Here is a 13530-nt window from a genome sequence, read left to right as displayed (position 1 = left end):
CAGACGCGCGTGGGGCAGGGCTGCGGCGGTTAGCCCTGCCCCAACCAGGAAGCGCTCCCCCGCATTACGGAGGGGATTTGGGGGATCAGGGACCCCCGTTAAGCCGCGGGATAGCGGCGGTTTAGCAGGTGCACACATGCCCCTGCTAACTCAGGTCTGAAGCGAGATTTATTCTCGCTTCAGACTCTCTTTAAATGATACCCGACGTGACATGTGACATGATGAGATAGACATGTGTATGCACAGTGCCTAGCACCCAAATAACTAGGCTGTGTTGCTTTTTTCCTTTCTCTGCCTGAAAGAGTTAAATATCAGGTATGTAAGTGGCTGACTCAGGCCTAGTCCACACTAGGTCCGGAAACGTATCCGTGGCTGCGTTTTTCAAACCGGATGAAAAACGGAGTCCCGGATACTAATGTTGAAAATAGCAGCCAGCCTCACCCAAGTAAAAAACAGATCCGTCTGCGTTTGCGGGGACCCGTTTTGAAAACCTGAACGGAAGGTCCGGATCTGCTGCATTTTCACGGACCACGGATACACGGATGGGTAGCGGAAAGCAATGGGAAAACGCAACTCCATCTCCACAGGCAAAATAGCACCAAAAACGGATGACAAAACGGATAGCCCGAACTTCCTTCTCCTCCCCTCAACGTCATCTCTGACAGCTTCCTGTTTACGAGCTGGGAGAAACACGAGTGCAGACATCATGCCCAGGAGCTTCATCAATGTGGAGGACTTCATTATGGCCGTCCAAGAGCGGCCAGAGCTCTATGACAAGAAGGATGACCTCTATAGTGACCTACAGCATGCCAGGAGGGTATGGGAGGAGATCACAAAACAATTTGTTCCTGATTATGACAAGTTTCCATCCAGGAAGCAGGCCAAGGAACGTAAGTGTGCCCCCTCATATCTGTGTGGTTTGAAATAGATGTTTTTAAGTAATCTAAATGCCACTATCTGCCCCCCCCTCCAGTGTCTCCTAAACTGCCACTCTCTGCCCCCCACCGCCCCCCCCCCCCCCCCAATCTAGCCCCCTCAGTGTATCAAAAATTCTCTGGCCCCCTGAAGTGTCTCCTAAAATGCCACTCTCTGGCCCCCACCGTCCCCTCCCCCCCCCTCAATCTAGCCCCCTCATTGTATCAAAAATGCTCTGCCCCCCTGAAGTGTCTCCTTAAATGCCACTCTCTGCCCCCCACCGTCCCCTCCCCCCCCCTCAATCTAGCCCCCTCAGTGTATTAAAAATGCTCTGCACCCCTGAAGTGTCTCCTAAAATGCCACTCTCTGGCCCCCACCGTCCCCTCCCCCCCCTCAATCTAGCCCCCTCATTGTATCAAAAATGCTCTGCCCCCCTGAAGTGTCTCCTTAAATGCCACTCTCTGCCCCCCACTGTCCCCTCCCCCCCCTCAATCTAGCCCCCTCAGTGTATTAAAAATGCTCTGCACCCCTGAAGTGTCTCCTAAACTGCCTTCCCCAGTGCCACACATGTTGCATTTATAAGAACACTCAACTGTAAAAAGTTTTGAAAAATTTTATTAAACAAAACAATATACAATCAAAAATTTACATATAAAATTTATAACTAAAAACAGCGTAAACATCCCCCCCCCCCCTAAAAAATAAACAAGTACAGCAACAAAAATGTCCACTCAAAGAGGCACAATAATGTCTTGGTATGGGAAGTACCCCTCCGGCGACAAGAAGTACTGTGCCAACCGATCCCGATTCCTCTGTGCCTGAACCCTACCCCTAGTCGCATACCGGCGAATTTGGGGCAAGTAGTCCATGTCGGCATGCTGGAGATTGTACCCTTGCTCCTGTCGAACAAAGTTGTGGAGGATGCAAGCTGCTTTAACTACAGCTGTGGCGTTGGCAGGGCTCAGCTGTAGTGGCGAGTGGAACATCCTCCACTTGTTTGACATGATGCCAAATGTACACTCCACCATCCTACGAACACGCGTTGCTGGCGGCCGAGGCCTCTCATCCCATACGGCCGTATGACATGGTGTGACAAGGCAAAGGCCTCGTCGCCAACAAACACGTAGGGGTAGCTGGGCAATGTTCTTCCAGGCCATGGCTTGTCCCCGGGGATGTCCAGCCGGTCCTCATTCAGTAGTCTATGTAACCTGGAGCGCTGGAATATCCCCGAGTCACTTGAACCGCCGTAGGAGCCAACGTCGACGTAGACAAACTTGTAGTCTGCGTCGGCTACCGCAAGGAGTTCCAAACTAAAGTACTTTTTATAATTAAAATACAGACTCCCGCTCCTCACTGGCTTCTGTAGCCGCACATGTTTGCCATCAATGGCTCCTAGGCAGTTCGGGAAGTTGCACCTATCCCAGAACAGTTCAGCAACGTCCATCCACTTTTGAGAGTCAGGAACCGGCATGTACTTCTCGACGAGCTTGCTCCAGATCACCCGGCTTGTCCTGTTCACGATGTTGGCGACGGTGCTTTTGCCCACTCTGAATGTTAGATGTAGACTTGCATAGCTTTGTCCCGTCGCAAGGAACCTGAAATGAAATGACAACTTATTATTTGTTGTTTACACAGTTGAAAAAATGAAGACAAAATGGCGAAGTATACGGGACAGTTTTGTCAAGGAACTTAAGGTGGAGAAAGAAGAACAGAGGAGTGGAAGTGGTGCATCGAAAAGGACTCCATATTGCCACACTCGTCTTCTTTCCTTCTTACGACCACTCGTACAAGCGCGAGGGTGAGTGTGGTGACGTTTGCAACTTGAAATTGCTGTTATGTGTATGCTCTCCAACAACAGATTAATCTTTCTAGTTACTTTTTTTTTAGCAAACACTGATGCACCTCTACTTTTCACACATCTAACCATTGCTATTTTTTTTCTACCCACAGTACTGAAGATAACTTTGATGCACTCATGGATGATTCTAATGAAGCACCTGCCGCGACAAATAGGGATTCATCCCCTGAACATTCCTTTGAAGACTTGACAACCATCAACGTGGATGACATAGCAGAGGATGATTCTATGACATCTGAGTCACCAACCCCTTCTACATCCACTCCACGGCCAGACGCACAACCTGCCACCGACAAAGCAAATGCTGAAACCACTCGTTCAGAAGCCAGACGACCAGCTGCTCGCCCTGCAAGTGGTCGTGGACAGAGCAGAACAGCTAATGTTCAGATGGCTGGAGCTGTTTCAAGCTTGGTGGGAATGATGCGCAATCAAGAAAGTATGGTTTCACGAAGACTACAGGATACAAGTTCTGGTCTATCACAACAATATTTGCAACACATAGAAATGCTAAAAAACCAATTACATGAATCCAACCAAGTACTCCAAAAGGAAAGGCAGATGTTTCAGGAGCAGATTCAATCTCTACACATGCAGCATCGCCACGAGATTGACCGGATAATGCAACACCAGAACAGCCAATTGTACTACTCGGTGATGTCACTTTTGCCTTTAATGGAACAAGTGCCACGACATCGTTTAATACAGTGCCAGTGTAGTTTGCTTGAGTGTATCAAAAGTCATTTTGAATTCTCAACTGCACCAAGTAGACCACCTAGCGCATGGCAACCAGAGGCGTAGCTAGGGTTTTCAGCGCCCGGGGACAAAGACTATTAATGCGCCCCCCAAAGTCAAGGTTGCGCGCCGCGCCAAAAAGGGGCGTGGTCACATAATAAATGTGGGCGTGGTTATGGGTGGAGCCAAATGTATATGGAGGTTAGCAGGCTCACGCTCACCCACCCTCCCTCAGTATGTACCTTCCAGCATGTTCCAAGACAAATTCAGCAATCATGAGCCCCCCCCATCAAGACAAATTCAGCAATCATGAGACCCCCAACATAACCAACTCAGCAATCATGAGGCCCCCAACAAGACAAATTTAGCAATCATGAGGCCCCCAACAAGACAAATTCAGCAATCATGAGGCCCCCAACAAGACAAATTCAGCGATCTTGAGGCCCCCAACAAATCATGAGGCCCCCAACAAGACAAATTCAGTAACCATGAGGCCCCCAACAAGACAAATTCAGCAGTCATGAGTCACATAAATAGACAGCATTTCACATAAATAGGTAGAATGCCCCCTTAATATGGTAGACACCTCTCACCTGGCAGCAGTTCTCCAAAATACACTCAATCTGACGTGGTTCCCCAAAAATAGGTAGCCCCAGGTCTATAGTTGTCCCCAGAATAGGTGGCCAGCAGTATAGATGTCCCCAGAATAGGTGGCCAGCGGTATAGATGTCCCCAGAATAGGTGGCCAGCGGTATAGATGTCCCCAGAACAGGTAGCCAGGGGTAGAGATGTCCACAGAACAGGTAGCCAGGGGTATATGTGCCCAGTATATGTAGGCAGGGATATGTGTGCCCAGTATATGTAGCCAGAGGTATATGTGCCCAGTATATGTAGCCAGGGGTATATATGCCCAGTATATGTAGCCAGGAGAATAATATGTGCCCAGTATATATAGTCAGGCGTATATGTGCCCAGTATATGTAGCCAGGGGTATATATGCCCAGTCCATGTAGCCAGGGGGTATATATGCCCAGTATATGTAGCCAGGGGGTATATATGCCCAGTATATGTAGCCAGGGGGTATATATGCCCAGTATATGTAGCCAGGGGATATATATGCCCAGTATATGTAGCCAGGGGGTATATATGCCCAGTATATGTAGCCAGGGGTATATATGCCCAGAGTAGGTAGCCAGGGGTATATATGCCCAGTATATGTAGCCAGGGGGTATATATGCCCAGTCCATGTAGCCAGGGGGTATATATGCCCAGTATATGTAGCCAGGGGTATATATGCCCAGTATATGTAGCCAGGGGGTATATATGCCCAGTATATGTAGCCAGGGGGTATATATGCCCAGTATATGTAGCCAGGGGTATATATGCCCAGTATATGTAGCCAGGGGGTATATATGCCCAGTCCATGTAGCCAGGGGGTATATATGCCCAGTATATGTAGCCAGGGGTATATATGCCCAGTATATGTAGCCAGGGGGTATATATGCCCAGTCCATGTAGCCAGGGGGTATATATGCCCAGTCCATGTAGCCAGGGGGTATATATGCCCAGTATATGTAGCCAGGGGTATATATGCCCAGTATATGTAGCCAGGGGGTATATATGCCCAGTCCATGTAGCCAGGGGGTATATATGCCCAGTCCATGTAGCCAGGGGGTATATATGCCCAGTATATGTAGCCAGGGGGTATATATGCCCAGTATATGTAGCCAGGGGGTATATATGCCCAGTATATGTAGCCAGGGGGTATATATGCCCAGTAGATGTAGCCAGGGGGTATATATGCCCAGTAGATGTAGCCAGGGGTATATATGCCCAGTAGATGTAGCCAGGGGGTATATATGCCCAGTAGATGTAGCCAGGGGGTATATATGCCCAGTATATGTAGCCAGGGGGTATATATGCCCAGTATATGTAGCCAGGGGGTATATATGCCCAGTAGATGTAGCCAGGGGTATATATGCCCAGTAGATGTAGCCAGGGGTATATATGCCCAGTAGATGTAGCCAGGGGTATATATGCCCAGTAGATGTAGCCAGGGGGTATATATGCCCAGTAGATGTAGCCAGGGGGTATATATGCCCAGTAGATGTAGCCAGGGGTATATATGCCCAGTAGATGTAGCCAGGGGTATATATGCCCAGTAGATGTAGCCAGGGGTATATATGCCCAGTAGATGTAGCCAGGGGTATATATGCCCAGTAGATGTAGCCAGGGGTATATATGCCCAGTAGATGTAGCCAGGGGTATATATGCCCAGTAGATGTAGCCAGGGGTATATATGCCCAGTAGATGTAGCCAGGGGGTATATATGCCCAGTATATGTAGCCAGGGGTATATATGCCCAGTAGATGTAGCCAGGGGTATATATGCCCAGTAGATGTAGCCAGGGGTATATATGCCCAGTAGATGTAGCCAGGGGTATATGTGCCCAGTAGATGTAGCCAGGGGTATATGTGCCCAGTAGATGTAGCCAGGGGTATATATGCCCATTCGGCCGTAAATTTAATCGTAGGGTGCGCCAAATTCGCATCCTCAACCATTTTCTCAAAAAGCTCTACCGGGCCATCCCATAGTGGGAAAATGGCAGATTGAGTACAAGTTTGTACCAGAAACCTACGGAGCGTAATAATTTATTGCGCACTGATAGTTTTCATGCCGCTACGGTTAAAAAAGGCATCCCTAAAGGCCAATTTTTAAGGGCTCGTCGGATATCGTCGGATATTGCGGATTATGATGAAGCAGCCGAAGGTCTGATTCAGAAAATGGTTGATAAAGGTTATGATAGGCATGCTCTTCAAAGGGTGAGTGGGGAAGTGAGATCCCTTACTAGGAAGGAACTGCTGGCGCCAAAGGTTAAGCGAGAGTCAAATCGATTACCTTTTGTGTGCAATTATGGGTACATGTCTGAACAGATTCGATCTGTGGTACGGAGACTTTGGCCCGTATTAAAACAAGATAAACAGTTTGGTAAACTATTTGTTGACCCCCCTGTATTTGCATACCGGAGGGGTAAAACAATAAAGGATTGGGTATGCAGGTCCGACATTGCTATCCATAAGAGAGGTGTCTCTTTTAGTACAAAGAAAGGTACGTTTCCTTGCCTGAATTGTAACTGCTGTGGTGCAATTATAAAGGGTAGCAACATTTCTCATCCCTCTACTGGTGCTAGCATGCCCATTAGGGGCAGGTTCACTTGCTTGAGCACGTATGTGGTGTACGGGCTCAAGTGCCCCTGTGGGTATGTGTACATTGGTAAAACTGAAAGACAGGTAAAAGAAAGAATACAAGAACATAAGAGAGATATCACAAACTTGGCACTAGGCAAGAAAGAATATGAAACATCGGTCTCACGACATTTTTTGCAAACTCGCCATAGAGCAAGTCAACTCAGATGGTTTGTGATTGAAGATGTACCTAAACTAGCTAGAGGTGGTAATAGGAAGAAATTGTTGCTTCAATGCGAAGCTAAATGGATAAGGAAATTCAATTGTGTATGCCCCCATGGTTTAAATGAAAACCTGAGCCTAAGATGTTTTCTGTGATGTCTTTCTCTCTTAGGGTGAAACTGTCCGCATAGTGAATCTGAAACAGGACTTTTTGCAAGATTGGTATCGTTATGAGATGAAATGCAATAATGTGATTTTGCTTATATGTAATATGCTCATATTTATTATGACAGCATCTGGGTGATCTATTCCTCAGTTAGCTGGGGTAGACACTGGTTTGTGTAGTTCCCCAGAAGGATATTGTATTATGTTATTATATTGTAATTGCACTTTAAGGTCATGTGATTGTGTTAGTCACATGACTTCCTGTTGGGTTGGTATTTAGGTGTTACTGATGATGGGTGTGGCACACCTGAGGAAGGGCTCCACCCGAAACATGTCGTACGTGTGCCTCTGCATGCTATTCAATACAGTTATTTGACTGAAGCCAATTGTGTGCTGTCTCCGTTTGTTCGATTGTACTGCACTGAGGCAGGAGTGGTGTACCTGCAGGAGGCGAGCACCGGCACGGAGGCCTAGACGTAGGCCTAACAAGGTGTGTGACAGGTGAACATTGGAAGGTATATATGCCCAGTAGATGTAGCCAGGGGTATATATGCCCAGTAGATGTAGCCAGGGGTATATATGCCCAGTAGATGTAGCCAGGGGGTATATATGCCCAGTAGATGTAGCCAGGGGGTATATATGCCCAGTATATGTAGCCAGGGGGTATATATGCCCAGTATATGTAGCCAGGGGGTATATATGCCCAGTATATGTAGCCAGGGGGTATATATGCCCAGTAGATGTAGCCAGGGGTATATATGCCCAGTAGATGTAGCCAGGGGTATATATGCCCAGTAGATGTAGCCAGGGGTATATATGCCCAGTAGATGTAGCCAGGGGGTATATATGCCCAGTAGATGTAGCCAGGGGGTATATATGCCCAGTAGATGTAGCCAGGGGTATATATGCCCAGTAGATGTAGCCAGGGGTATATATGCCCAGTAGATGTAGCCAGGGGTATATATGCCCAGTAGATGTAGCCAGGGGTATATATGCCCAGTAGATGTAGCCAGAGGTATATATGCCCAGTAGATGTAGCCAGGGGTATATATGCCCAGTAGATGTAGCCAGGGGTATATATGCCCAGTAGATGTAGCCAGGGGGTATATATGCCCAGTATATGTAGCCAGGGGTATATATGCCCAGTAGATGTAGCCAGGGGTATATATGCCCAGTAGATGTAGCCAGGGGTATATATGCCCAGTAGATGTAGCCAGGGGTATATGTGCCCAGTAGATGTAGCCAGGGGTATATGTGCCCAGTAGATGTAGCCAGGGGTATATATGCCCAGTAGATGTAGCCAGGGGTATATATGCCCAGTAGATGTAGCCAGGGGTATATATGCCCAGTAGATGTAGCCAGGGGGTATATATGCCCAGTAGATGTAGCCAGGGGTATATATGCCCAGTAGATGTAGCCAGGGGTATATATGCCCAGTAGATGTAGCCAGGGGTATATATGCCCAGTAGATGTAGCCAGGGGTATATATGCCCAGTAGATGTAGCCAGGGGTATATATGCCCAGTAGATGTAGCCAGGGGTATATGTGCCCAGTAGATGTAGCCAGGGCTATATGTGCCCAGTAGATGTAGCCAGGGGTATATATGCCCAGTAGATGTAGCCAGGGGTATATATGCCCAGTAGATGTAGCCAGGGGTATATATGCCCAGTAGATGTAGCCAGGGGTATATGTGCCCAGTAGATGTAGCCAGGGGTATATGTGCCCAGTAGATGTAGCCAGGGGTATATATGCCCAGTAGATGTAGCCAGGGGGTATATATGCCCAGTAGATGTAGCCAGGGGTATATATGCCCAGAGTAGGTAGCCAGGTGTCCCCCTCCCTGCCTCCCCAGCAGGAGGGGAGGAGCGCAGAGAAGAGGGAGAGCTGCTCTCTCTCCCTCGCTGTCCCCTCCATTAATGTCCGGGTGCTGGCAGCGGCGGGCGGAACTTACCTCCGTCTCGTCGCAGCGCGGATGGATCTGCCGCTACTCTGGTCTAGTCCAGACCAGAGCAGCGGCTGCGGGATCCGAACTTCCGGCCGGCGCTGGAGCGAGACGGAGGTGAGTCCCGCCCGCGGCGCCAGCACCCGGACAATAACGGAGGGGACAGCGATGGAGGGAGGGAGAGCCCTAAGGTGAGAGAAGGGGGGGAGATGGCCCCCTTCTCCACCGTCCGCATAGCTCTCCCTCTTCTCTTCTCTGCGCTGCTCCCCTCCGCAGAAAAAAAAAAGATCAACTCAGCTGGGCGCCCTTAGGGACCCGGCGCCCGGGGGCACTTGACCTACCCCGACCCCCCCTAGCTCCGCGCCTGATGGCAACCTTCTCACACTCAGCCATACCAGGGTCCATCTCCCTCTCAGTCATACCAGAGTTATCAGCAAGGCCCTTCCTTCCCTCCCTCTCAAGCAGATGAACGTCCCGTTTATACTCAGCTAGGTGGCGGCATGCAACCCAGCCCCCCTAATACGTCTTCCCAGCAAATAAGTGGAAACTACTCTTTTTTCCCTGAACAAGATCCTAAAAAGTAGGATTTGCTGCTCATGGCCAATGTCCCACTCCCCCTGGGTTTATAGATTTGCTACCTGCCTTTGAAGGCCTTGTGATCAACACATGCCCCATGTGGCTTTCCATCAATGCGACAATGGGATGATGATGATCCTAGGCCTTCAATGGCAGGTAGCTCAATCTACTGAGGCAGGCAGTGTGTGGGATCCACCTTGTGAGCAACAGTGTTTACATTTTATAGAAATTTTAAGATTTGTTCTAGGTACTGCACTTAAATGACTTTGCACTATAGAGGTTTGATGCTCATGGCCAATGTCCCACACCCCCTGGGTCAATAGATTTGCTACCTGCCTTTGAAGGCCTTGTGATCAACACATGCCCCACGTGGCTTTCCATCAATGCGACAATGGGATGATGATGATCCTAGGCCTTCAATGGCAGGTAGCTCAATCTACTGAGGCAGGCAGTGTGTGGGATCCACCTTGTGAGCAACAGTGTTTACATTTTATAGAAATTTTAAGATTTGTTCTAGGTACTGCACTTAAATGACTTTGCACTATAGAGGTTTGATGCTCATGGCCAATGTCCCACACCCCCTGGGTCAATAGAGCTAATCTTTGTCCCTGAACAGCAGATAGCAAAGACAATTGTCTATTGTCCAAGCTGGGCTGATGTGCAAGACATGTGTTCTGGGGGGAAGGGGAAAACAAAGACACAAAATGTAAAGACTTGAATGCCTGAACAGCAAGTAGTTTTTCTAAACCCGTCTCTTCCAGGTTGGAAGGAGAACTTTATAACCTACCATGTTGGTAGTTTTTTCAAAAAAAAAACAAAAAAAAAATAAAGTTTTTGTTTGGTTACAAAATTGTCTCCTCATCAATAAAAAATGAAAAGTGGTATAGGTAAAGCAGACATTACATACCGCAAGGTGATCAGAAGTTGTTCCTCAGGGGTGATGGACTTCCGCAACCTGGTGTCTTTCTTCTGAAGATGGGGCCTCAACATCTCCAGAAGTTTATCAAAGCTTCAAAAAGGAAGGGATATCACCATTAGCAATGTGACAAATATGGGAACAGGACAAGGTAAAGTATAGGTAACATTGGTAATCAAGTGTACTTACACACTCACAGACATCCGGCAGTAGTTGAAGAACTTTGGTGGGTGTCGTCTGAGGTCTCTGTAGAGCTGAGAGAACTGCCCTTTCCTCTCCCTCTCTTGTAACAGGGGATGCACCCACCACCGTCTCCGACTTGACTCCAGGTGGTTTCCGGCATAGTACAGCAGGACACCCAGCCAGGCTAGGTTAAGCCAGTACATAAAAACAATGGGGTCCATGGCCTTGGCTGGGCAGCAGTGCTGGAGTGCTCTCCTGCTGGAATGTGCTGAGAACAGGTGTACACACAATAGACATCAAAGCCACTCCCAAAACACTCCCCTGTACATTACAAATATCCTTACATGGTGCTAATCTACTTTCTTTACAGAAAAAACACTCCCACTTCCCGGCTATTGTTCCAAATCCACTCCCACAGCCACCTCCACTACATTCCCAATGCTCAAAAAAGGTTAATTAACCTTTTTTTGAAAACATTAACCACACCCATGCCCTGCCCACTGAATTGACCACACCCATGTCCTGCCCATTGAATTACCATTCAAATTGATTGATTATTGTCCCAAAAACTCCTCCCTTTTGGCCAAATTCCATTGAAAAGCATAGAAACGTTTTCTGTCCGTTTTTTGGGGTTAAAAACGGAACGGAAACGGATGCAAAACGGATGCAGTTTTTTGTAAAACGAATCCGTTTGCGGTCCGCGGGAGTTCCCCTTCAGCACGGACTGCAGCATCCGTCCTGCAACTGTGTCTAGTGTGGACCTAGCCTCAGTCCTGACTCAGACAGGAAGTGACTACAGTGTGACCCTCACTGATAAGACAGTCCAAAAAACACTTTCCTAGCAGAAAATGGCTTCTGAGAGCAGGAAAGAGAAAAAGGGTTAATGGTTCATAGATTTTAGCTCTGGCATACTTCAATGAATGTGTCATTGAGCAAAAACAATAAAACAGTTAAAACTTAAAAAGTAGATTTAAACATAAAATAAAACTGTGGAATATCTTAAAAAGTCATTTTTAGGAGAAGGAAGATAGATACAATTGTTTATTTCATTAGTTTATTTTTGCTTCGGGTGTCCTTTAAATACATTTAAAGAGAACCCAAGGCAGCATACAGATTAAAAAAAAAACATACTACCTGCTCCACGCCGCCTCTCGGATGCTTCTGCGTCGCTCCACGCCGCTCTCCATGGCCCCATTCATCCTCTACAGCCTCTGTAACGTCCTATTAGATGGCTGCGACCCGGAACTACTTCCTGGATCATGGCTTTGTTTGCTGATTGGAGGAAGCTAGCGGAGGCAGGGAGCAAGGTGACAGAAATGGGGGAGTGAGGTGATGGAGGCGGGGGAGCGAACTGACGGAGGTGGGGGGAGCAGTTGGTTAATGGCTGGAAGGGGGGAAAGGAGGCTAGCGACAATCAGATTGTCGCTAGATTGTGTCTAGCTTTCAGGGGGGACAGCAGAGCGCAGGAGGGACTGACAGCGGCACCAGAAGGACACAGAGGCATGTCACTGAGCACAGAACATGTCTCTCTGTCCTATAACCTATATACAATCCGCCTCGGGTACTCTTTAAACATTTAGGTTAAATATGTTTTACCTAGGTGGTTTCAGGTATATGGCCATCCCTTCTATTTATAAAGTTATCTGAAAACATTGAAGCCCCAGATGTTTAGCCCCACCTGCTTTTTGTGGCACAGTTTGGCTTGAATGCAAGGCTGGGCTTGCATGGAGGCACATTCGTTTCCTTTAGGCCATGTTCACAATGGTCCCTTGTGGTACGGTGTAACGGCCACTGTGTAGCAAACGTCAAGACAGGAAACAATTCAAAACGTATTTAAGCAGAAGTTATAACAAATATAATTCAGATTCATACACAGCAGCTTAGCTCTAGGAACTAGCAACTATCATGGGTATGGAGCCCAAACAGGAAGAGTCCTTTATGTGAGCAGCAACCTTAAAGGGAACCTAAACTGAGAGGGATTAGAGATGGCCCGAACGGTTTGCCGGTGAACGGTTCCCGTCGAACTTCCGTGGTTCGCAATCGCGGCGAACCGGGAACTTTTCCGGAAGTTCGGTTCGCCCCCATAGTGCATCATGAGGGTCAACTTTGACCCTCTACATCACAGTCAGCAGGCACATTGTAGTGAATTAGGCTACACTCCTTCTTGGAGCCCCCCCCCCCCCCTTATAAAAGGCAGGCAGCGTCAGGCAGTGGACTCACTCGTGTGCCTGCAGTAATTAGTGAAGGGATAGCTGCTGCAGACTCTCATAGGGAAAGCTTAGTTAGGCTCTTGTAGGCTTGTTAGCTTGCTCCTGGCTGATTGTTATTTCTAAAAAAACACCCCTCAACAGCTCTTTTGAGAGCTAATCTTGATCTTGTGATCTATTTTTTTTTTTTTGTGTGTGGCCCACTTGCATTATATACAGCCCTGTCAGTCAGTGTCACTGTGCCTGTCTGTGTGCGACAGGTGCACATGTAATACCCATCACTGCATATACCTACTACCTATTGTGTTCACTTCAGTGCACCCACCTACCTACGTGAGCGCACACAGTGTCACTGTGCCTATCCGGTACCTGTCTGTGTGTGACAGGTGCACATGTAATACCCATCCCTGCATATACCTACTACCTGTTCACTTCAGTGCACCCACCTAGCTACGTGAGCGCATGCAGTGTGATATACCACTCAGTGCCTACCTGTTAACTGCACCTGTGTGACTGACTGCACATTGTATTAGTCAAGTCAGTGCATACCTTTCACTTCATCCCCCCCAATATGGACAAAACAAAAGGCAGAAGCAGGCCACCTGGCAGGTCTGTTCAAGGTCGCGCTT

At 47.9% G+C, this 13530-nt stretch overlaps 1 protein-coding gene across 1 annotated transcript; it reads left to right on the top strand.

Annotated features, from left to right (window-relative positions):
* Positions 1–365: 365 nt before the first annotated feature.
* Positions 366–3571, top strand: LOC137544821 (uncharacterized). Its single transcript, XM_068265913.1, has 3 exons — positions 366–890; positions 2551–2713; positions 2866–3571. Exons 1-3 carry the CDS (start codon positions 560–562, stop codon positions 3569–3571), a joined length of 1200 nt encoding a protein of 399 aa, XP_068122014.1. The 5' UTR covers positions 366–559.
* The last annotated feature ends 9959 nt before the right edge of the window (positions 3572–13530 follow it).

The sequence above is a fragment of the Hyperolius riggenbachi genome, chromosome 2, assembly GCF_040937935.1.
Source record: "Hyperolius riggenbachi isolate aHypRig1 chromosome 2, aHypRig1.pri, whole genome shotgun sequence".
In the NCBI taxonomy this organism is placed as follows: Eukaryota; Metazoa; Chordata; class Amphibia; order Anura; family Hyperoliidae; genus Hyperolius; species Hyperolius riggenbachi.
This window is presented reverse-complemented; position numbering and strand designations above follow the sequence as displayed.

Coding starts and splice junctions, on each gene's coding strand:
- LOC137544821 (XM_068265913.1), top strand. CDS start 560: ATGGGAAAACGCAACTCCATCTCCACAGGCAAAATAGCACCAAAAACG. Junction 891..2,550: donor CAGGAAGCAGGCCAAGGAAC/GTAAGTGTGCCC, acceptor TTGTTTACACAG/TTGAAAAAATGAAGACAAAA. Junction 2,714..2,865: donor CCACTCGTACAAGCGCGAGG/GTGAGTGTGGTG, acceptor TTCTACCCACAG/TACTGAAGATAACTTTGATG.